A 26,534-nucleotide genomic window follows, 5' to 3' on the forward strand; every position below is an offset into this window, starting at 1 on the left:
ATGACCTGAGATGTACTTCCCTGGACTACATGAAAAGAGACATAGAGGAACTCTCTGATCATGTAGCCCAGGCTGGTATGACCCTGACCTTGAGTAGCATCTTGCCTTCACCAAGAATGATGCCACAGTATAAAGACAAAATGATCAGTTTCAACAATTGGCTAAAGTATTGGTGTCATTCAAAGGGGATCCAGTGTCTGTCAGTCTGGGATGACATGCTCGACAAGCCACGTTGCTTCGCTAGGGACGGCTTGCACCTGTCACCCTTAGGCTTTCGTATACTGGCCAAGGCTCTTGCCACCACCATAGTGCCTTTTTTAGGCAAGGCTCAAAGGACAAACCCACCTCCATAGACAACCCAAGAATAAAAAAACTAAAGGTAATGCTACTCAATGCCAGAAGTCTAAACCTCAAGATGCACGCACTCGAGACTCTCCTCAGTATGGAGAAAATCGATGTCTGTGCAGTAACAGAAACCTGGTTCAAGGCTCCTGAGAGCACCCCAGCACTACCAGGTTATAACTCATACCATGCTTTTCGGCCCCAAAACTCGGACCGAAGCAAAAAAGGAGGGGGAGTATCTATATTCATCAAAGATACCTACACCTCCAGGTTAGTGGCACTGCACAAAGCATCGGAGACCATCCATGTGCAACTAACAGAGGGCAAAACTGCCTTTCAGTTTGTAACCTGCTACAGATCATCCTCCCTTTTACAGGAACCCCACTTGGCATTCCTGAGAACACTGGAGAATATGAAGGTCTCTCTAAACACCATGATATTGGGTGACTTCAACTACCCAAACATTGACTGGGAAAACTACTCAAGCCCAAACACCCTCGCCCAATGGTTCCTTGACTTTGTAAACTCTAACGCTATGGAACAACTGGTCACCACTCCCACAAGAGGGGACAACATATTGGACCTGGTCATCACCAACATGGGGACTCTATGTTCTACACCAGAGGTAAACCCCTCATTGGTAAGATCAGACCATAAACTAATTTCCCTGGACATCCATATCCCGTCCCCACCCCCAGCCAAAGAAACCACTGTAAAAAACTTCTCAAAAGCTAACTTCACACTTCTCAAGACTGAGGTGGAATCCTTCAAAGCCCCTGGGCCAGATGATAATACTGCCCAATCTGCAGAATCCTTTACAATTGCATTCTATGAGCACCTGCAGGAATGCATGGATCGTGCTATCCCAAATAAAACCAAGACTCACTCCTCGAAAAACAGGAGACCTGTCTGGTGGACCCCGGCCATAAATAAGCTATACATCAGAAGGAGGAAGCTACTACATGATAGAGCAAAATCCCAAAAAGGGAAGGCATCTCTGATCAGTATTAGCAAGAAACTACAATCCCTCATAAAATCATCAAAGGCCAGCTTCAAAAGAAAAATTGCCCTAGACACTAAAGATAATCACAAGGCCTTCTTTAGTTATGTCAGGAATATGGGTGGAAATTCCCAGATATGCTCTGAATTGATGCATAATGGTACAAAATATACCAAACCTACAGACATAGCCAACATCCTGGCAGACAGGCTCAGTGCTAACTTCTCCCCCCCTTCCCCCTCAAAGGAGCAAATGCCTGTCCCAACTGAATGTAACCTCCCTGACATCACAGATGCACAGGTGAAAGCTGCCCTTTCCAAAGCAAAAAACATAGCATCTATGGGACTGGACGGTGTCCCAGGCTGAGTCTTACATGAGCTCCAAGAAGAACTGAACCCTTACATTAAGTCACTGTTCAAACTTAGTCTTACTACAGGATATGTACCCAAAGAATGGCGTACAGCTACAGTGGTCCCACTCCACAAAGGTGGCGCCACAACGGACCCCAGGAACAATCGCCCCATAAGCCTGACTAGTCTGATCTGTAAAGCTATGGAGCGTATTATCATGGAACTCATAAACAAAGACATTGGGAACCTCCAGACACTGGACCCTACCCAATTTGGCTTTGTTAAGGGCAGATCTTGCCTCTTAAACCTAGTTGATTTCTTTGAAATGGTTACCAAAGCCATAGATGAGGGCAAGGTAGTCCACATAGCCTACCTGGACCTCGCAAAAGCCTTCAACACAATACCCCACTCGGGCATCATAAATAAGCTTACCAGCTTAAATATCAACCCCTATGTCACAAGTTGGGTTGCAAACTGGCTCAGGGATAGAACCCACATGGTCAGAATTGCAGGTGCCATGTCTGAATCTAAACCAGTTACAAGTGGCGTCCCACAAGGCTCAGTTCTGGGACCTCTCTTATTCGGTATGTACTTCTCTGAGGTATAGGCTAACACGGGGGACTATGACTGACAAAGTTCACAGATGACTGCAAACTGGGAGCCATAATCGACTCTCCAGCTGACACAAGCATCCTTCAAAAGGGTCTCACGGAGATGGATGCTTGGTGCCAGAACCACGGCCTCAAGCTAAATGCTAAAAAGTGCATAGTCATCCCCTTTGGGAAAAACAAAGTGCCCACAAATTACCACATAGGCGGTAATCCATTAAGTACGGAAGAAGTAATTAGGGATTTGGGGACCCACGTATACAGCAATCTCTCCTTTGATAATCACATTGCCAAAGTGGTTAGAAAGACCTTCTATATAGCCCACCTTATCATGAAAGGGTTCGCATCTAGATCAAGAGAGGTCATTGTGCCCCTCTACTCATCACTCATCAGGCCCATAATTGAATACAATGCCCCTTTTGGGATGTACCTTACCCGACATCTGCAGCAATTGGAAGGACCCCAAAAGTACCTCACCAAGAGGATCATGGGCCACAAACAAATGTCCTATGCAGCTCGACTAAAGAAACTCCAGCTCTACTCAGTTGCTTACCGCCTACTCAGAGGCGATCTATGCCTGACGTACAAAGCCATGTCTAACCCAGAATTAATGGACATGCTCCACCTCAAAAAATCCAAATCCCTTAGAGCTACACGTTCCAGGGACTTAAACCTCAGCACAAAAATAAATAGGACATGCTGGAGGGACAGATTCATTTCCCAGAGGCTCCCCTCACTCTGGAACAGAATCCCAATTCATGTTAGACATAGCCCCTCGCTGACCCTCTTCAAGAGAAATCTGGACGCGTGGATGGGAAATCGCAAATTCACCCCTGGGATCTCTTCTGTGTCCCTGCTTGACAGAGGCACAGTAAACTAATCTTAAAGGGCTACCTTCTGTGACCTACTATACAGAGGCACAGTAGGCTAATCTAATAAGGAGGCAAAAGCCAAATACACTCTGGCTAGTCTTATAAATGCCCTTGGGCAGATAGCCTAGTATCTACCTATGAACCTATGAACCTTTATACACCATTCTGGCCAGTACTAAGGCAGTATGTTACAGTGTATAGATAGGTAGCTAGGTAGATAGATAGATAGATAGATAGATAGATAGATAGATAGATAGATAGATAGATAGATAGGTAGATAACTTTTTAGGGAGTGAACATATCCAGCTTCTCACAGAGCAGTAGATTTTTTTTGGTACACATGGCCTGACTTCTGCAAACTGCAAAATAGAATGCTTGCAGTAAAATTCAATGTCCTTCACGTTGTCTGTGGCATTTGGCACAGGTTTAATGTGGACAGTCTTTGAAATTGCACCATCTGGTGAATTCATTTAAAACACAAATGCTGTTTCAGGAGAAAGTCTCTCCTTGGAACGTATAAGACAAAATAACACAAAGTGCCCTAACATATAGGGTTGGGGTTAACCGCATGGGTGGGATTAGAATTAACACACATAACTAAAGTGCTGCTTTTTGAACTTTATCGTTTTTTTTTTTGTTTTGATGTTTTATTAATTTGATGTTACATCAATCTAACATTCCAGAAGAAAATGTTAAAAACATATTTTGATGTATAATATATACACATATAGGTACATAGGCATAGATATATGCATATTGCTAATAACAACATGCCCTCATATTTTTGCTGACTGATGTGCATATTATCATGTTTTTTTTTCATTATGAATTTGGAAATTAAGGGATAGGTCAAGCCATAAACCCAGATGTTTAAAGGAAGTTGGGATGTTGTTAAGGCCTTTGATGTCAAGGAGGTTGGAAGATTTTGCAAGCTTTTGGGAGGTCCCACAGAACATACTTTTGGTTTTGGCAGGGTTAAGTACAAATGTGTAGTTGATTAACCAAGAACTAAGGAAGTGTTGGTTGAGTGAGAAGGATTGCGTCAGAGGATAGTTATATTCTCAGTATGTAAAAACAGAGGTAAGGCATGCAGTTTGTTGATGAATATTGAAAAAACAGTGTCAGGTGTGGAATCTTGAAGTATGCACTCAATAAGATGTGATGTTTCAGATAATGAATATCCTAATTTGATAGTAAAGGGGATATGGCCTCCAAATTGATCTTGGTGTCTTGTAGAGAGGTTAGAAAAGGGGGTCATAAATAAGGTCAAATTTCAAAGTGAGGACAATGAAGAGGGCTCCAGTAAGGTCACCTTTATCAATGTTGAGGAGAACTTTGTAAGTAAGTGAGGATCCATAGTGCAGTCATTGTACAACAACCTGACCAGAAGCCATACCTTTTCGCTGATCACATGTGGCATTGTTAAAAAGAGGCACAAAGCTGATAATGAATTTCTTCAATAATTTTCCAAGAGTATGGAAAATTGGACAATATCTGCAAGGAACCAAGGCCTATCTTCAGGGACATATGAAGAAGACTGCAATGCTTTCATAAACTGAAACATCAGACAGCATACAAGTAGATGTTGTAAAACTTATCTCTAAAATAATGCCCAGCATACTATTGTAAGGGAAAGGAGCAAACTATTACAAGCCTAGCAAATAATTAGAGGTTAGAATCAAATCATGTGCCTTGCATTTACAAGATAAAGACGTTAACCATTATGCCAACCCTTAGAGTGTAGCCAACATGTTTAAAAGTTTATGTAAGGACTTTCACTGATATACATTAAGATATGCGAACACATCATTGGCCAGTTTATTTCTATAAAATGGAAACAGTTCAGAAAGATATGCTTTGCATTCAATGCATTCATAAAAGTACATCGTGGCCTGCACTTCCCCTGCAAAAACACGTACATACCCCCAATAGAGCAGCAGTGCTCAACTGCTCACTATCTTCCTGGGATACCAAATAGTGTTGTCCTTCATCATGGCTTCCTTATGAATGCAAAGCTGATGACTTTGAATGTCTACTGCCATCACATACCCTTCCCTTGTTGCCTTCTACTGTCAAACATATGCAGGGATTTTGAGTATGCCCAATACCACTGCATGTTCAATTACAGAATAGACAGGTACTGTTATACGGATATCTATCTTTACTTAATTATTTTGGCCTCAAAAGAATGATAAACTTCAAAATTACACTACAGTCAATGGATAAACTCTGCTGACCAGAGCTGTCCCCATTTTTCACAAAGTAATAATTCTGTAATGAGCCTTAAATCAGATCTAATAACAACATGGTAAACAGTTTCACTTTGTTGTACTTAAATGATATATTTCTGCATTACTGATGGATACACATTTTGAAAATATGTTTACACTGAAGCTCATCACTAACATTAATGTCTTTTCCTTTTTTGAATAGTTGGATGAAAATGTAACTGTGGGACAAGGCATGATCATTGAAATCTTCATCACCTTCCAGTTGGTTCTCTGTGTCTTAGCAACTACTGACAAAAGAAGAAAGGACCTTTCAGGTTCTGCCCCACTGGCCATTGGACTCTCTGTTGCTTTAGGACATCTTTGTGCAGTAAGTCTGAATGATTCTTATTTGCCTTGTACATTACAATTTTCAGCGAAATAGTCATAATAATAATAATAAAGTTAACAGTATTCTACTCTGTTCCGATGCTTGTACTAAGCTTTAAAGCAAAGGTTCAATGACAGCTTGACATGTTATCATAGTTCATTTTAAAATAACCCATGACTGGGTGTCAGTATCACAGAATTTACCTACAGCTGGTGTGGTTTTATCATGAGGGTGATGCTCGAGTGATCAAGCAAAGCCAACAGTGGGTTAATTCTGCAATACCCACATCTATGACAGGATTATTTCTATTATACAATAACATTATTTAAGAAAGACATTGCTTACCTTTCTTAAATGATGCCTGTCTCTAACAGAACGTCAGTGTTTTAATGCTTTCTTCATTGTTTATTGATACACCGCGCATGCATATGGCAGGTACATACCCACCCATGCACGGTAGTGCATCAGTAGAATGAAAGGAGCCATCATAGGACAGAACTTTTCCACAGTGGCTTGAACCATCTCTAGCTCTCTCTATATATATCTTGTTTCTTCTGTTTTCTTTCTTTCTTTCTCTTTCTTTCTTTTTTTTTCTATTTTTTTTGTGAAACTCTAATGTCTGCCATTACCAGAATTGTGAGTGATTTACCAGAAATGTTAGAAGAGTATGAGGGACAGGGCAAATATTTGGGCATAATAAAGGATATTCTGGTAACATATGGACAGTTGAGAGATAAGGTTAAAAGTGTTATGATACACCAGTACCTATACCTTTTAATGATCCATTGTTTTACAGAATATCCTATTTTCTCATATTTTGCTTTGTGCTCTTAAAATATTTCAAGATAGCTTTTTTAGGATATTCTTATAGAAAGTTTGGATGATCAGCAATAGTTTAGTGCCTGGACTTCTTTCTGTTGTCATGTGTTTGATTTGCAATGGGCATGGTGAATGGGTGGTCCAATCAGTGTGCTTATTTTCAAATGCTGATTATCTTTTATTACATAATATATATTAACTCATTCTTAAAGGTAGAATACGGGGAAAGACTTATCTCAATGTCTTGTAGTCAGTGGTGTCCTCATTGACTGTACAAAAAGCAGGGATGCAAACTGAAACCAGTTTAACAACAGAGATAAATGTGTAAAAAGGTAATGTGCTATCTTTTTTAGATGGAAAATTGTACCATAACTTTTATCTGTGTTCCCATTAGCTTCATTTAGGCCAAAACTGTGCTTTACCTAGTCTGACTCTACAATCCCAAGTGTAAACGAGTTTTAATTAAGAATTTACAAAATGAAAATATAGATAGTCTGAGCATTTTTTGCAAGTTATAAGGCTGGCTAATTGTACCTATTTCACATGTTTTGCATTCACTGGTGTTTTTAAAATTTAGTACAGTTACATAGCTATTACTCTGGCCAGTTTACAATGACTGGTTATTCGATATGTACCTCTTCCCAGCTGATTTTGTTCTGTCTCTTCCTTCTTTCACGGCAAATGCTTATATATGTACGAGGCAAGGAATTTGCGAAATAACAATAAATGAATAATAGGAATTCTAATTAATAAAAGCTTAGTTAGTTAACAATGAAGCAGTACACTTTGCTTAAGAAATGCATTTCTATGAGCATACAGCCTGTATTAATGTATATAATTAAATAAAATGTGATTTGTGAAGCAACGATTTGTTTGTTTGTGTCTTTCGGCTTTTTCCGGTTAGGGGTCGCCACAGGGGAACTTAGGTCCGCTAATGATTGGTAGAGGATGTTTACGTACCGGGTTACCAGCCCTGACGCACAACCTTCAACGAAGGCATGCCCCATTCCCGTATTCCTCCAAACAGAAGATGCTCTAGCTAAGAATCGAACGGAACAACGTCGATATGTTTGAAAAACCTAACAAGTCATCTTCCATCAAATGGAAACATTTGCTATCTCCATTTATTTGTTATCAATCCTTCAACACTAACAAACTCAAAAAACGCCCATTTGTTGGTCAGCTATATGTTAATTCAAATGTGATTACTCCTGCTGCTGAATAACTAGAGGCAAAACACTCTATAATTAAACAATAATAAAATGGTATTTTGCTGGATGTGTTATTAACACTAAATAAAAAAAAAAAAAGATATATGTATATATATATATATATATATATATATATATATATATATATATATATATATATATGTACACACATATATATATATATATATATATATATATATACACACACACACACACACACACACACACACATATGGTCCAGTAGGTCAGCTTCTTTATTTAAGACAAATAAGCACTTCTGTTCAAAACAGAAATTTAGGAATTTCATTAGACCCCTCATTTCTGTTTGGAACAAAATAACTAAACTTTTTTTTTTTTGGATAAAGAAGATGAAGCAGTGGACCTCCTTTGTGACAAGTTATCACAGAGACAAAGTTTACTTCTTGTTATTACTTTCTTAACTCTATGTTACAGCAAAAATGAGCTCACATTGGGGAAAACATCTGAATGCAGAGCATACAGGTAAGAACTATTGGCTGGTATTGCAAAAGGCACTCACTACTTTTTCATTTCATAGATTCATAGGAACATCTTAGGCTATTGGCTCTAGGGCCTTTATAAGCCTAGCCATGTTATACCATTGTTCCCTTTGTGATCAAGTTGCATGGTCTATATTTGCAGTGCGAGTCTATGATCAGCACTGACTGCTCTTATCCAATTGGGACATATGTGACACCCCCAGGGTAATTTTATGGTCTCCATCCCGTTGCCTAAATTACACTTAAATAGGGTCATTGAGGATCTCTGTTTTATGTGAACTGAGAGTTTGTTCCAGAGGAGTGGCAATCTCTGGTAGACATACAGTATCTGTCTTTCCAACATGACCTGTTAATGTCACAAGCTAGGTTAAGATCCCCAGAGTGAGTGAATCTTGTCCCATTTGACTTGTGGATTTGCAGCACTTGCATTAGGGCAGGGTCTTACAGTGTTCTGTAAGCCAGGAACAAATCACCTTTCAGCAGCCTGTAAGATACAGAGTACAGTGACAGACCCTTCTGTCTGTCCATGTAGGCCATGTGTTGAAGGCCTTGAATTTTCTTAATGAGAAACCTCTGAGGTTTCTCCAACTGCTGCAGGTGTATGGTGAGGTACATACAGAAGGGAGCATTGTACTGTATTAGTGATCTGATGAGGGACAAGTACAGGAGCGTTATAACATCCTTAGTTCTGGTTGCAACTCCCTTACTTATGAGATGTGCAATGTAGAACTGCTTCCTTACCACTGTGGACACATGGTGATCAAAGTTAAAGTTGCTATCAACCTGTGTTTCCAAATGTCTCATCACAGGGTTTGAGCTAAGGGGAGTACTGTTAATATTGTGATTTACAGGGACTTCTCCTTTGCCGAAAGGGATGATAACCCATTTGTTTCCATTTAGTTTAAGTCTGTGGCTTTGGCACCAATCATTTGTCTGTGTAAACCCTTTTTGTAGTATGTCAACATTGTTGGAGGACTCAATGATTGCACCCAGTTTATGGTCATCTGTGACCCTGGTAAGCCACAGGCCATCTATTTTCACCTGGACTTCTGAGAAATAGATTCCAAACAGTAGATGGGTCAGCACAGATCCTTGTGGTACACCAGTGGTAACTGGTCTGAGGAAGAGGTGGAATTCCCAACTTTGACTGTATGTGCTCTGTCAGTGAGCCAGTTGGCTACCCATCTAATGACATATGAGTTAATTCACAGCTGGGTGAGTTTCCTCAATGATGCCTGAGTGGGGAACTGTGTGAAAGACTTGACTATGTCAAGATAGGCTGTATGTACTATTTTTCTTTCATCCAGGGCTTTGGTGACATTCTTGAAGAAGTCCACCAGGTTTAATAAGCATGATCTACCCTTAACAAAGCCAAATTGGGTTGGGTCAAAAGTTTGAAGATCACCTGTATCTTGGTTGATAAGGTCCACAATGATTATCTCCATAGCCATGCAGATAAGACTGGTTATGCTTATGGGTTTATAGTTCCCATGGCCAGTTGATGGAGCCCTTTGAGCAAGGGAATTACTGTTACTTTTTTCCACTCTGCTGGGACAAGGCAGGTAGTTAGACTGTGGTTGAAGAGTGTGCCATATGGTTCCTCTGGGTCCTGTTTTAAACCATTTAGTAGGCAGCCCGGGATGTCATGGGTGGCCACGGTGGTGCAGCAGTTGGTGTTGCCACCTCACAGCAAGAGGCTCTCTGGTTCAATTCTCAGCTGGGGTGTCCTCCCTGTGGTTGGTGAGTTTCCTCCAGGTGCTCCAGTTTCGTCCCACATCCCAAAGACATGCTGTAGGTGGATTGAACACTCTAAATTGGGCCTAGGTGTGAGTGTGTGTGTGTGTGTGTGTGTGTGTGTGTGTGTGTGTGTGTGTGTGTGTGGCTTCTGTAGAAGGTTGGGTGCCGGGCTGGCAAGATGACACCATAAAACTCCACCACCAATCGTTCTGCAGACCGTTGTTATGCTGTGGTGACCCCTAACTGGGAAAAGCTGAAAGAAGAAGAAGTAAGTAGCATGGGATGTTATCTGGTCACATAGAGGCTGTGTTTTTGGCCATGGAGATTACGGTTATGATCTGCTCTTTGGGGATGCTAGGTAGAGGACTGGTGACAGGTATGCTTTGTGGTATGTCTGGTGAGGACAGGGGGAGGAGACGTTTCCACCAAATCTGTCTGCTAGCAGGTTGGTGATGTCTCAGGGTCAGTATGGGTGTTACCATCCACTACTAGTTCAGCACAAAGCTGGGATATCCATTTTAGATTTCTGATGTTGCTAAAAAATGTCTTGTGATTATCCTTAGTTAGGAATGCTATTGTATCTTTGTAATTGGCTTTAGAGGACTTTACAAGATACCTAATTTGCTTGTTCAAGCTGTGGAGGGTGTCCTTCCTCTGCTGAGTCAGTTCTCTCTTGTTCTTGGACATTAGTTTCTTCCTCTTATTGTATAACCTATTTATGCTTAATGTCCACAAGGATAGCTTGTTTTTTGTGAGGACCTTATTTTGATCTGTTCAGGTTCAGCTGAGTCTATACATTTGTATAGGTGTTTATATAAGTCATTTGTGTACACCTCTATATAGGAGTAATTGCTGACAGTGGTAGCAGGGGGTTTGAAACTATTTATGCCATCACTTAGAAGGCTATAGTTTGCTTTGGAGAAATTTTTCATCCTTTTTGCTCTTGGGAGGGGGAGGTCAGGTATGATTGGTACTTCAAATGAGGTTCATTTATGATCAGACCTTACCAGGGAGGGCAACACACAGGAGGTAGTGTAGAAATCCCTTATGCTGGTGAGTGCTAAGTCTAGGACATTCAAGCCCCTTGTTGGTGTGCAGATTATCTGTTTCAGTGCATTTCATAGGTTCATAGGTTCATAGGTTCATACTAGGCTATCTGCCCTAGGGCATTTATAAGCCTAGCCAGAGTGTGTTTGGCTTTCACCACCCATTTTAAATGACTTTTGCTATGCCCTTTTTCGAGGTTAGTATACTACTGTGCCTCTGTCTAACAGTGACACAGAAGTGATACCCGGGGTAAACCTACTATCTCCCATCCACTCATCAAGATTCCTCTTGAAGAGAGTCAATGAGGGACTCTGCCTAACCTGGACTGGGATTTTATTCCAGAGTGAAGGGAGCCTCTGGGTTATGAAACTGTCCCTCCAGCATGTCCTATTTATTTCAATGCTGAGGTTCAAGTCTCTCGAGCGTGTAGCTCGATGGGATTTGGATTTTCTGAGGTGCAGCATGTTCATTAATTCTGGGTTGGACATGGCTTTATACGTCAGGCAGGCACAGATCGCCTCTGAGCAGGTGGTATGCCACTGAGTAGAGCTGGAGTTTCTTTAACCGGGCAGCATATGGCATCTGTTTGAGCCCTTTGATCCTCTTGGTGAGGTACTTTTGGGGTCTTTCCAGTTGCTGCAGGTGTCTGGTAAGGTACATCCCAAAAGGGGCATTGTACTCAATTATGGGCCTGATGAGGGATGAGTAAAGAGGCACGATGACCTCCCCTGATCTAGATGTGAATCCCTTCATGATTAGGTGGGCTATATAAAATGTTTTTCTAACCACTTTGGCCACGTGGTTGTCAAATGAGAGATTGCTATCAACTTGGGTCCCCAGGTCCCTAATTACTTCTTCCGTACTTAATGGATTACCACCTATGTGGTAATTTGTGGGCACTTTGTTTTTGCCAAATGGGATGACTATACACTTTTTGGCATTTAGCTTGAGGCCATGGCTCTGGCACCAGTTGTCTGTTTCTATGAGGCCCTTTTGTAGGATGCTTGTGTCGGCTGGAGAGTTGATTATGGCGCCCAGTTTGCAGTCATCTGTGAACTTGGTCAGCCAGAGTCCTTCCGTGTTAGCCTGTACCTCCGAGAAATATATACCGAACAAGAGAGGTCCCAGGACTGAGCCTTGTGGGATGCCACTTGTAACTGGTTTGGAGTCTGACATGGCTCCAGCAATTCTAACCATGTGGGTTCTGTCCTTGAGCCAGTTTGCAACCCATCTAGTGACATAGGGGTTTATATTTAAGCTGGTGAGCTTATCTATAATGCCCGAGTGGGGTATTGTATCGAAGGCTTTTGCAAGGTCCAGGTAAGCTGTGTGGACCACCTTCCCCTCGTCAATGGCCTTGGTGACTGTTTCAAAGAAATCAACCAGGTTTAAGAGGCAGGATCTGCCCTTAACAAAGCTGAACTGGGTAGGATCCAGTGTCTGTAGGTCCCCAATATCTTTATTTATAAGGTCCATGATGATCCTTTCCATAGCTTTGCAGACTAAGCTAGTCAGGCTTATGGGGCGATAGTTTCCAGGATCCGTTGAGGCACCACCTTTGTGTAGAGGGATCACTGTTGCTGTACACCACTCTTTGGGTACATATCCTGTAGTAAGGCTGAGATTGAACAGTAGTTTTATGTTTGCGTTTAGTTCTTCTTGGAGTTCATGTAGGACGCAGCCCGGGACACCGTCTGGTCCCATTGATGCTGTGTTTTTTGCTTTGGAGAGGGTGGCTCTTACCTGAGCATCTGAGATGTCAGGGGGGCAGCACTCTGCTGGGATTGATATTTGCCCTTTTGGTGGGGAAGGGGGAGAGAAGTTTGCACTGAACCTATCAGCTAGGATGTTGGCAATGTCTGTGGGTTCGGTGTATTTTTTTTTTCATTTTGGACTAATTCTGAGCATATCTGGGAATTCCCACCCAGATTCCTAACATAACTAAAGAAAGTCTTGTGATTATCCTTAGTGTCCTGTGCAATTTTTCTCTCGGAGCTGGCCTTAGACGATTTTATGAGTGCCCGTAGTTTTTTGCTAATACTGATCAGAGATGCCTTCCCTTTTTGGGATTTTGCTCTATCATGTAGTAGCTTCCTCCTTCTATTGTATAGTTTGTTTATAGCTGGGGTCCACCAGACAGGATGCCTAACTTTGGAGGATTGGGTCTTGGTTTTATTAGGGATTGCATGATCCATGCATTCCTGAAGGTGTTCATAGAATGCGTTTATAAAGGATTCTGCAGACTGGGCCGTATTTTCCACAGGCCCGGGGGCTTTGAAGGATTCCACCTCGGTTTTGAGGAGTGTGAAATTTGCTTTAGAGAAGTTTTTCACTGTGGTTTTCTGGGCAGGGGCTGGGGTTGGGATGTGAATATCTAGTGAGATTATTTCAACTACGATAGATGAAGTAAATTATTGCAACCATAGAACAAAACCAGTGAAAAACAGCTCTACTTTCCACAAAAATGGATTTTATTATAAAAACTCTTAAGTCTCTAGCGCCTCGGCTGTTACCTTTACAGAGTAAAAAAACATTACCCTCTAAAACCCCTCAGTATATATACAAGACATTTAACATTTCAATAAATCAATTATACAATTTAATAAAACAGCTCAAAGCTGCCAATAAAACAATCAGTATATAAAACCTTGCCAATTACTCTCCTTGTTAAGCCCTTTGTGCTGTAAAGTTTCATATTTCATAATAAGAATGGCTTCCTTTTTCCTCAGAACATATTTCAACAAATCATCATTACCATACTGATGTTTTATTTGTTCTAAAACTGTAACCTTCATATCCTTTATGTCCCCCCCATGTGTCAAATGAAAATGTTCTGCTACTGGACTCGACATTTTTTTATTTCTCACATCCCTCATATGTTCTTTTATTCTCTCTGCAAAACTTCTTTTGGTCTCCCCTATATAATTTTTTCCACATGAACACTTAATCAAATAAATTACACCTCTACTCGAGCAAGAATAAACACCCAAGGTATTAAAACTCTTATCTCCTATTTTTTCTGCCTCCTTTATTATATACTGGCAGACTGAACATTTTCCACAAGGAAAAGTCCCCTTCTTAATAACAGTGTCTCCTAACCTTTGTACTGGTCTTCTATACCTTCCTCGTACTAGAAAATCTTTTAGACTGCGTCCCCTTTGATATGAAACACAAAGTTCCATATCTGACAAGGAGGGCACCTCTTTTCTAATCTGTTTCCAATAACTTTTCACTATCTCATTCAACTTATTGGAAAAAACAGTATACTTAGTAACAAAAAATATATCTAAACCTTCTTTCTCTTTTTTTATTATTTTTTGAATTCATTGTTCATAATAGTTTTTTTATTAGATATTCCCTTGTTATTTTCTGTATATAATTTTACATAACTTTGTTTTACTTCATCTAAATTATAACCTCTCTATAAAATTAAACATCATGCATTTGGCTTCTTCTCTTGCCTCTTCAACATCACTACACAACCTCTTTATTCTTAGCATTTCACCATAAGGTATAGATTTTAAAGTATGTTCTGGATGACAACTTGTAGCATGTAACATCCTACTTGCCTGATTAAACTTCCTATATATAACAGTATATATCTTTTTACCTATTTGTCCTTTCAAGGAAATATCCCAAAAATTAATTTCCATACCAATCTGAATCCCATCAAATTTAATTTTATAATTATTATTATTTAAGTATTCTATAAATTCAAGTGCCAAATTATTTCCGCCTCTACAGATGAATACCAAATCATCGATAAAGCAAAAATACTTTACCACATACCTGTTGAGAGATTAGTTTATGGTCTGATCTTACCAGTGAGGGATACACTTCTGGTTTGGAGCACAGAGTCCCCATGTTGGTGATGATCAGGTCCAGTATGTTTTCCCCTCTTGTGGGAGTGGCAACAATTGTTCCATAGCATTTGAGTTTATAAATTCTAGGAACCTTTGGGCTAGGGTGTTGGAGCTAGAGTAATGCTCCCAGTCTATGTTAGGGTAGTTGAAGTCGCCCAATATAATGGTGTTTGGAGAGACCTTCATATTTTCCAGTGTTCTCAGGAAGGCCGAGTGGGGTTCCTGGGTTTGGGAGGGTGGTCTGTAGCAGGCTATAAACTGGAAGGCAGTTTTACCCACTGTTAGTTGCACATGGATAGTCTCTGATGCTTCATGCTGTCCCAACAACCTGGAGATGTGGGTATCTTTGACGAATATTGATACTCCCCCTCCTTTTGTGGTTCGATCCAAATTTTGGGGCCGAAAAACATGGTATGAGGTATAACCTGGTAGTGCTGGGGTGCTCTCGAGAGCCTTGAACCAGGTTTCTGTTACTGCACAGATATTGATGTTCTCCATGCTAAGGAGAGTTTCGAGTGTGTGCATCTTGAGGTTTAGACTTCTGGCGTTGAGTAGCATTACACTTAGTTTGTTATCTCTTGTGATACCTATGGAGGTGGGTTTGTCTTTTGAGCCTTGCCTAAAAAAGGCACTATGGGGGTGGCAAGAGCCTTTGCCAATATCCGAAACCCCAGGGGTGACAGGTGCAAGCCGTCCTTAGCAAAGCATCATGGCTTGTCGAGCATGTCATCCCAGGCAGACAGGCATTGGATCCCCTTTGAATGACACCAATACTTAAGCCAATTGTTGAAATTGATCATCTTGTCTTCATATTGTGGCATCATTCTTGGTGAGGGTAAGATGCTACTCAAGGTCAGGGTCATACCAGCCTGGGCTACATGCTCAGAGAGCTCCTCTATGTCTCTTTTCATGTAGTCCAGGGAGGTACATCTCAGGTCATTCACACCAGCGTGGACAATGACTGAGTCATATTTGTACTTGCCTTGGAGTGACCTGAGTGCTTGTGTTATGTGGCAGATCCTAGCGCCCGACAGGCAGCTCACCGTGACCTTCTCCTTGTTCAGCCTGGTGAGTGGGACGTCAGTGTGCTTGACGATAGAGTCACCTATTACAAGTGTATCAGGTGTGTTGTTTAGCCTTAAGGGCTATGACTGTTTGGCACACTGGCTTTTTGAGCTATGTGTTGCACGTGTTTTGTTTTGGGGTAGCGGTTGCTTGGGTGTCTGCTTTGGAGGTCTCTGCTGCTTAGGCAGATTTTTATTTAGAGCCTCCGAGTATGTTTTTATGTGTTTATGTGTTTGGTTTGCTGTCGTGGTAGGTTTATGTGAGACTGGAATTGTAGTGAGTGTGGTTTCCTTCTCCTCCTGACTGGTTACGCCAGTACTGAGTTGAGAGAGCTTAGCCTCCAGTTTCGCTATATGGTTGCATCTCTCACATGTGTTGGAATTTGTTGGGAGGAGGAGAGGGTTGTCTGTGTACATGAGGCAGTTGTAACATTGCCTCAAGATTCCCATATTCACCAGCTGGACCGGAGAGGAGATTGACAACTGACCTTTGGACATGCTAGAATAGTATTGGGAATTCCTTTATAATTGAAAAAAAGGGCCAATGGGGAACAAAGTACTCAAGGGGAGTTTGTGAGGGTGTAGTGCTTTTAATTTTTTAGTGCTGACTTATATAATTGCTTTAGTGAGCAAGTGCCAGGCTTTAGAGTGGGAATAGGGTGTTTATTATGCGAACTAGGCTGCTCCAAGCTCCCCACTGCCACTGGTGAACAAAGAAGCCTCCCTTTATCCAAGAAAGGAAATGGGCAACACAGGAACTTTCCAAAAGTCCAGAATACAGCAAAGCTTGTATTTGGACTACTCTAGGTCAGGAAACAAGGAAAATGTTTTTTTTTTCTTTTTCGCAACAAACAGCAGGAAAATGCAATAAATATGTAACACAGGCTAGCGCACTTGAGTGTGTAGCCTCAACAGGTAAATAGGTGCAAAAACAACTTTAAACAGTTTAAAACAGTTCAAGAAGCAGAAATACTTGCAGTTTAGCTAGATCGGACAGTCTCCCAGGTAGTAGTAGGAAAACAAACACTTGTATTAAGAAAGTCCAGGAATCATAGGGTGAGGATGTTTGTGCTCATATATGACTCTCAGTCGATGGAAGGATAGTTAAAATCACCCATGACCAAGATGTTTGGTTGTATAGTTAATGACTCAAATAGGTTCAGGTAGGCAGAGTGGCTCATGTGGTTCATGTTGAGGGACCTATAGCTAACAATGATATGGAAGGGAGTTTTACCTACAGTTAGTTGGACTTGGAGTACATCTAGGAAGTCATACTGTTCCCAGTCTTGAGGTGTATTTGTCTTTAATGGAGATGGATACACCTCTATGTTTGGTTCTTTCACCAAAGGCGAAGTATCAGTAGTTACTGAACTGTGAAAAATATGAAATACTTATATACATTGTCAAGGATTTCTTAAATTCAGCAATTCAAAATGAGAGCTACTTCAACTTTTGAATTGCTGGGAGAGGATATAATTTTATGAATTCTTGTAACCCAGCTATAGTTTGATTAGTTAGTTAAGGTATTAGGAAAAATTCCTGGTTAGAGAGGGGAGTAATGAAACATAGCCTGTTCTCCTCTCCCTGCGAACAGGAATGAGGATAGAGGTCATGGAGATATGATCCCATCTAAGTATCTCCAAATAAGACTAGAGTTCTCTTAGCATGTGATGGGGGGGTAAGGGCTGTTTGAGGGATATCACTTGTTTGACTTAATAAAACACCCTCACTCCATTTACTGCACATTTACCTCTTGGGTGTTTGCAGAGGTACGCACATGAATGACGTAATAGTGCATAAATATTAACCTGACAGTTGTTTGGATGATAACCATACCATCCTTAAGTTCTATCTATGCAGTAAGGAATAAATGACCATAGATTTGTCTATGACTCTCATGATTAACTGGTGTAGGATGCTACAAACTGCAGGAAAAATTAAACAAAACTTCTTGGAATCACACATTCATCATATAATGTGTCAAATACACATGTATTAATGATATGGGTATAAACAATCAAAATTTGTCAACTGAGAAAGGGAGTGCATTTTACAATAAATTTGCTTCACAAATCACATTTTATTTATATATATTATATGCATTAGTACAGCCTGTATGCTCACAACAAATGCATTTCTTAAGCAAAGTGCACAGGTTTATTGATAACTAATTAAGCTTGTATTAACTATTGTTATCATTATATATTTATTGTTCTTTTAGTCCTGCTTGTCTCTTATTCTGCAGTATAAAGATCAGTTTGGATGTGAGGGTTTCCTAACAAGAAATTATACTAGTAACTTAGATATCCAGGCAATCCAGCATTAATGGAAAAGCATAACAATCACTGGCTTTTTACACTCTTCAACAGATATCTCACACAGATTTCCATGATGAAAATAGATCCCAACAAACATGTAAATGTAACACAGACTTCTAGGACCAGAATAGATCCCCACAAATAGTATTGTAGATATTGCAAGGACTTCTAGAACTAGAATAGATATCCATAAATAATAACATAGATGCATCAAGCACCAACATTTTAAGACTAGAATAGATCCCTACTAACAGTGATGTTGATGTATCACAGATTATTGGACTAGAATAGATCCCCACTGAAAAAAGTGTTGACATCATACATCCCTAGGACTAAAATAGATATCCAGAAACATCAGTGCAGATATAGCACAAATTTCTTGGGCTAGACTAGATTCCAAGAAACTGTATTGTAGATATAACACAGATTTGTTGGACTAGAATAGATTCCCAGAAAGAGTATTGTAGATATAACACATAGTTCTAGAACAATAATAAATACCATAAACAGTAATGTAGAAGTACTACAGAGTTTTAAGACTAGAACAGATGTCCACAAACAGTAATATAGCTATAGCACTGCCATTTTGGACTAGAATACATCTTTAGAAATAGTGATGTAGCTCAAGGACTAGCACAAAGACATTAAGTACAAAAGTTAAATATGCGGGCTTAATTTTCTGTTGTCATTTTAACAAAATCTTAGTAGTTTTCAGATGGATTTAATGCAAGTGATGTTTAGCTGGACAATGCATAACAATTAATTTAGTGAACAAATGCGATTCCTAATTTTTTTTTGCCTGCATATGAATCAAGCTGCAAAAGAATTAGTATTACACATTATGTACCAGCAGTGTACTGCCACCCCAATATATGTGCCATTTTTAGCAAAATGCAAGGAGCTTTGCATTGGAGGAGGGCTGTGGCATTATCTTTTATGATATGTTTCAAGGCCACAGACTGCTACTGCAAGGACCACGACTGGTGGACAGGACACCAAGAGTGGTCTTTATGAGAAAATGATGGCACAGCTGCCATGGAAGACATATGATGGGGCAATAGTTTAGCTGTGCAATTCAAGGGCATTAAAGTCAAAAGGCAGTTATCATAACCTAAATTCAGTTTGTAGTAACCCTAGTACCTATTTTAAAAATCTATTAGTAATTGCAATGTGATTGCATGTTGCAAATTATTCAGGTTTGTAGGCTGTAATACAGCATTTGAGAAATACTGCCGATGGTAGAAGTGACTGGTTTTTATCTGGGAACTGTGATATGAGTCCTCTTTATTTCACAGATATCTTTCCTTAGCCTGCTGCATTCATTTTCAGTTACACAACACTCTTGATTGGAACTGTTAACTTCACTCACTGCAGATGTGCCTTAGTCATGTTAGATGTATCAGAGTAACACATGTCTTAAGTTTATATTAGAAGTTCACTCTGTCATCCTACAGCAGATGTTTACGTTGCTTCAGAAAGGCTTTAATGGATGAGCTGTATAGTTGTCATTGATCTTACTTGCTCAGTCTGTGTTTGCCATTTCAGCTCTTAAAATTCAGTCTCCGAAACTCTGCTTCATTTAAAAAAATGGAGTGCAGGCTCTCACATCGTGTTCAAGTCTAATACAGTTAGTTACACACTACACCAACATATAGAAACAGCAACAAAAGGAGATTAACATGTGATCAACCTCTCTGAATTATAACTAGTGTAAAAAGAATCTGTAACTTCTGCTCTCTGCTATAATGTCTGTGAGCTACAGTGGGGTAGTTTCAGATTTCATCAGGTTTGCAGGCTTTTGTATTACTTTACCTTTTTAGTAGTCAGTGTATCTGGCTGATTGACTGTTTCCTTACTGAGTTGCTTGGGCTGGTAAGACCTATTTAGTGAATCGCAATCAAGTTCACTGTACATTTCTCCACACCACTGTTAAATAACAATGTGAAATCCAATGTTTCTGTAGTTGATGCTTACTGAACATATGCTCAGAGATGTTGCATGCAGCCATACTGCATAGTGGATGTGCATTTGATCTCATGCCATGCTTCCTTTATTGAGCTGTGTAGCATCTAATTAGAGAAATGGAGGTTTTGATCCTTCTTATATGTTCTGTCAGAAGTACTTCCTCTAGTCTTGACATTTATTTGAAATAGTGTAGTGTTCTTACTGTTTTTTTTTTTATTCAAGCTAGTTCCCACTAGCACTGTCTATATGGGCACAACTTACACTTATTCAAAATGACTGTCAAGCCAAAGTTTTTAGCTGCATCTTTTTGTGTTGTAGCATAATTAAATCAGTGAACAAATCCATCTTCTAGATTTCTAAATTATTTTTGTCTGCGCAGTATTGGGAAACAGAGTTGCTGAGGTCAGTATTGGTGATTTGCAGTACTTAGTTTGATTTCATTTCCACTGGAGTACCTTCTGTGATTACTGCATATCTTCTCTCTCTCTGTCTCCATGTGGGTTTTTTGTATGGGTGTTCCTGTTTTCTAACACATCCCATGCTGTAGAGGAACCAGAAATACTTTAAACTGCCCATAGAAATTCATGCATTCTGTCTGTGCATATGCATGTGCTCACATGTGAGTGCATGAGTCTGCATGTATCCTGCCATGGAATGGTGACCTGCCAAGATAAGTTCATAGACGTATGCCCTTTGAGTACTAGGAGACTCCACTTTCCCCTCAGTGCTAAACAGGGCAAAGAAAGTATCTGAAAATGAAAGGAAAATGTATATTAACAGCAATCTGGAAAATTAACTGGCTGTGTAAAGGTCAGAAACTGTCTGAAACAAAAATGTTAAAGATGAGCAATTGTCTTTGAGAAAGACATACTTTGGCTATACATGAAATGAATGTAAAGTAGTATGCCTTTCAGATATTTAATATTTTTAGCAAATGTTTTGTGTAGCTGAAATTCAAAGCTGATTTTTTTCATTTATTTCTGTTCAGATTGACTATACTGGCTGTGGAATGAATCCAGCAAGATCTTTTGGTCCAGCTGTATTTATAGGATTTGAAAATCACTGGGTAAGTATGATCTATTTATATACATACAAACCCATGGATATCTGTTTTGGTCAAGAATTGTGGAGAAATTCTGAGTTACAAGCTATTTTATGGTTCACTGATTCACTAAAAAGATAAATACAGTTACATGTGAATTAATTATAAATTAAACAATTCATAGTGGGAGTGGTGGGACTGTAAATAAAAGATAATTAAACACCACAGAGGGGGGAGCAAGTCTGGGAGTCTGATATTATGAGTGTCTGCATTTTTTTAATGTTTGGTGTGATCCTTTTTACTTTCAGGAATTTGACTTTCTGGTCCTTGATATTATGACTGCAAGCTTGTATATAAGTAACCAATACAGGATCTATATTAGATAATCGAACATTTAAAAGTTTGACTGTCATATGGTTGACACCATATGATCAAACTTTTAAAAGTTTGAACATCTAATAAAAAAAACAAACTACACAAATAACCTACCTGAACATTTTAAGCAGGAGGGGCAAACCCCCTGGCACCCCACACCTAGAGGGCTGTGCCCTCCATACCCCGCTTTTTATATATACTAACTCCGAGATCGGACTACAGTGCAGAAAAGGGAAATCTTCCCATTCTGCACTGTACGGAAATCTCCGTTAAAACATTTGAACTTTCAAAAATTCGATCATATGGTGCCGAGCATATGACAGTCGAACTTTTGAAAGTTTGATCATCTAATATAGACCCCCAGTACAACCCATGCATGGATGACTTCAAAATAGAAATAGTGCATAAGGAACATTAAGCAATGCAGAATGACAAGGGAGTACCAGTTCAAATTCAAAGTAAATAGTAGATCAGGCCATCACAAGCAAAACAGTAGACCAAGTTTCACCCCTGTAATGGGGTTTCTTCAGTGCATATATAAGACATACAGTGGATATAAAAAGTGTACACATCCCTGTTAAAATGCCAGCTTTTGCGATATAAAAAATGAGACCACAATAAATCATTTCAAAACTTTTCCCACCTTTAATGTGATCTATAACCTGTACAATTCAATTAAAAAATAAACAAATCTGTTAGGGGAAAAATATAAAAAAATAAAAAAAATGTAAACAATAAGCTGGTTGAATAAGTGTGCACACCCTTAAACTAATACTTTGTTGAAGCATCTTTTGATATAATTACAGAATTCAGTGTTCTTGGTTAGGAGTCTGTCTGCATGGCACATCTTGACTTGGCAATATTTGGTTCATAGGTTCATAGGTGTGTACTAGGCTAATGGCCCTGGAACTTTTACAAGCCTAGCTCATAGAAGTGCCGTGGCATAGTGCCATCCAACGTCAGTTCCCAGTGCCTCTATCAAGTAGAGCCACTGGAGTGATCCCTGGGCTGAACTTTCTATTTCCCATCCACTCATCAAGATTTCTCATGAAGAGGGCCAGTGAGGTGCTTTGCTTGACATGTATGGGAAGTCTATTTCAGAGCATGGGCTGTCTCTGGGTTATGAACCTGTCCCTCCAGCATGTTCTGTTGATTGTGGTAATGAGGTTGAGGTCTCTGGAGCATGTGGTGTGGAGGGATTTCTTTAGATGTAGCATTTCTAACAGAGCAGGGTCAAACATGGCTTTGTAAGTCAAGCAGAGATCGCCACTTAGTAGACGATATGAGACAGAGAATAGCTGGAGTTTTTTGAGTCTGTCCGTGTTCGACATGTGTTAAGGCCTAGGATCGTCTCTGTGAGGTACTTTTGTGACCTTTACAGCTGTTGCATATGTCTAGTAAGGTACATGTCAAATGGGGCATTATACTTTATGATTGGCCTAATGTGGGAAGAGTACAGAAAGGTGATGACCTCTTTCTTCCTGGATGCAAAACCCTTGGTAATGAGATGTGCCACATAGAAGGATTTTCTGACCACAGTGGCAATGTGGTGGTCGAAGGAGAGGTTGCTGTCAACCTTTGTCCCCAGATCTCTTATAACGCCTTCAGTGTTTAGTGGGAACTGAGTTTTTCTCAATGGGGATGACGACGCATTTTTTGGCATTAAACTTAAGGCCATGGTTTCAACACCAGTCATTGGTCTCAATGAGGCCTTTCTGTAGGATGTCTACATCACTTGGGGAGTTAATAATGGCTCTCAGCTTGCAGTCATCTGTGAACATGGTCAGCCAGAGCCCCTCTGTGTTGGCCTGGACTTCTGAGAAGTAGATGCCAAACAGGAGAGGACCCAGGACTGATCCCTGTGGGACACCACTTGTGACTGGTCAGCAGTCTGACTTGGAGTCCGCTACTTTCAGACTGTGGGTTCTATCTGTGAGCCAATTTGTAACCCACCTAGTGATATAAGGGTTGATGCCTAGTTTGGTTGAGTTTATCAAGAATTCCTGAGAGGGAAAAGGTATCAAAGGCCTTGGCCAGATCAAGGTAGGCAGTATGAACTGCCTTCCCTTCATCCACAGCTCTGGTGACTGACTCAAAGAGGTCAACCAGGTTGAGCAGGCATGATCCACCTTTCACAAAACCAAATTGCATGGGATCTAGAGTTTGGAGATTCCCTATATCCTTGTTAACTAGGTCCATGATGATGTGCTCCATAGCCTTACATATCAGACTTGTCAGGCTAATAGGGAGATAATTCCCAGGGTCTGTAGTCGCTCCCCCTTTATGCAGAGGGATGACTGTAGCAGTGTGCCATTTGGTAGGGACAAAGCCTGAGGTGAGACTGTGACTTGAACAGAGCACACAGATGTGGTGCCAGTTCATTTTGTAGTTCATGTAGAACACATCCAGGGATATTGTTGGGTCCCATGAGAGCTGTATTCTTGGCCTTGGACAATGCAGCTTTAACCTGTTCTGCAGTAATGCTGGGTGCCTGGCATTCCTCTGGTATTTTGATTGGTCCTTTGGGGGGGGTATAGTTGGCACTGAATCTGTCAGCCAGTATGTTGGCAATATCTGTTGGTTCTGTATATGAGGTACCATTGTGCAGTAACTCAGAGCAAACCTGGATATTGCCATGTAGATTTCTGATATAAATATAGAAAGCTTTGTGGTTGTTTTTAGTGTCTGTCGCAATTCTGCCTTCATAACTGGCTTTAGAGGTTTTGATGAGGGATCTCAACTTTTTGTTGAGGCTAATAAGGGAGTTTTTCCAGTCTTGGGACTTCACCTTTTTCTGCAACAGTTTTTTCCTTTTGTTGTAGAGTTTATTAATGGCAGGGGACCACCAGATTGGCTTCCTTTTTTTGGAGGAGAGCATCTTGGTTCTGTTGGGTATGGCTAGTGCCATGTATTTATGTATGTGTTCTTGCAGTGCATTTGTGTATGATTTGGCAGCCATGCATCTATTTTCCATTGACCTGGGTGCCATGAAGTTATCCACCTCTGTTTTTAGGAGTCCAAAGTAAACTTTGGAGAAGTTTTTCATGGTAGTTACCTTTGCGGGAGGTGCAGGTGAGATCTGGATTTCCATGGTGATTAGTTTGTGGTCGGAGCTAACCAGGGAGGAATTGACTAAAGGTGTAGAGCAACATTTGCCCATGTTAGTAATAACCAGGTCAAGGATGTTGCTTCCTCTAGTGGGATTAAGAATGAGCTGGTCCAGGGCATTGGAACTGATGAATTCCAGGAAGTGTTGGGCCAGTGTATTGGTGAATGAGTATTTTTCCCAGTTGATGGAGGGGTAGTTGAAGTCACATAGTATCAGAGTGTTAGGTTGGACCCTAGTAGTTTCCAGGGTGCTTAGAAATGTGGAGTGAGAGTCTTGGGACATGGTTGCGGGCCTATAGCAGGATATGACCTGAATCATTGTTTTACCCAATGTTAGTTGTACCTCAGATGCATTATGCTGGGTAACTAGTCTGGAGGTGTGCATATCCTTTATGAATATGGAGACACCACCGCCTTTGGAGCTTCGGTCCATGTTCTGGGGCCAAAAGGTGTGGAATGAGTTATAGCCTGGTAGTGCAGGGGTGCTTTCTGCTGCTTTAAACCAAGTCTCCATTACAGCACAAATGTCGATGTTCTTCATTTTGAGGAGTGCTTCAAGCAAGTGCATCTTGAGATTGAGATTTAGACTTCTAGCACTGAGCAGCATGACCCTCAGATTGCATTTATTTATAGCTGTTATGGTGGTAATTTTGTCTTTGGAATACTGCCTAAAAAGGCACTATAAGAGTGGCAAGAGCCTTAGCCACTATCCGGAAACCCAGGGGTGACGGATGCAGGCCATCTCTGGCAAAGCATTGCGATCTGTCAATCTTGTCATTCCAAGCAGACAAATACTGGATCCCCTTAGAATGACACCAGAAATTTAGCCAATTGTTGAAGTTTAGTCATTTTCTGCTTGTACTGTGGTATCATTCTGGGTGATGGTAGGATGCAGATCAGGGCTAGGGTCATACCTGCCTGGGCCACATAATCCGAGAGCTCCTCCATGTCTCTTTTCATGTAGTCCAGGGAGGTGCATCTCAGGTCATTCACACCAACATGGACAGTGACAGAGTCATACTTGTACTTGTTGTGGAGTGACCTGAGTGCATGTGTTATGTGTCAGATTCTGGCACCTGATAGACAGCTAACTGTTACCTTCTCCTTATTCAACCTAGTGAGTGGGAGATCAGCGTGCCTCACTATCGAGTCACCTATGAGTAGTGTATTGGGCAAGCTGTTTTGCCTTAGGGGCTTAGGTTGAGGGGCACACTGTGTAGGTGAGCCATGTGGCTTATGGTTTGTGCTGTGTTGTGGTGGTCAAGTGCGATTTATGCCTTGGAGGTCTCTGCTGTTTGGGTAGATTTCTATTGACAGCCTCCATGAAGGTGGGTGTGTATTTTGTGTTTTTATGTGAGAGCTGTGATGGTGGGTATTCTGGATGGCTATGTGTTGCATGTGGTGTGGTGCAGGTATTGACCTTCTCCTCTTGGCCAGCTATTCTTGTCTTGGCTTGAGAGTGCATGGCTTCCAGTTTGGATATATAAGTGCATCTCTCACAAGTCTGAGTGTTGGGAGGTAAGAGGAGAGGGTTGTCTGTGTACATGAGGCAATTGCTGCACTGCCTCAGAATGCCCAAGTTCACCAGGTTAATAGGAGAAAGCACAGGGAACTGACCTTTAGACATGCCTGGAGGGATGGTCATTGCTACTAAATACTGGAGCTGTTTCCTTATATATTCCTTTTACAGGTAAAAT

At 40.7% G+C, this 26,534-nt stretch overlaps 1 protein-coding gene across 1 annotated transcript in view; it reads left to right on the forward strand.

Moving 5' to 3' along the window:
* The window catches only part of AQP1 (aquaporin 1 (Colton blood group)), a 69,319-nt gene that overhangs the window by 30,070 nt on the left and 12,715 nt on the right, over positions 1–26,534 (forward strand). Inside the window, 2 exon segments of the mRNA XM_044066746.1 lie at positions 5,606–5,770; positions 21,301–21,378. Of these exon segments, the coding sequence (XP_043922681.1) occupies positions 5,606–5,770; positions 21,301–21,378 (243 nt within the window).

Source organism: Protopterus annectens, chromosome 3.part1 (genome assembly GCF_019279795.1).
Source record: "Protopterus annectens isolate FY-2018-M chromosome 3.part1, PAN1.0, whole genome shotgun sequence".
NCBI lineage: Eukaryota > Metazoa > Chordata > Ceratodontiformes > Protopteridae > Protopterus > Protopterus annectens.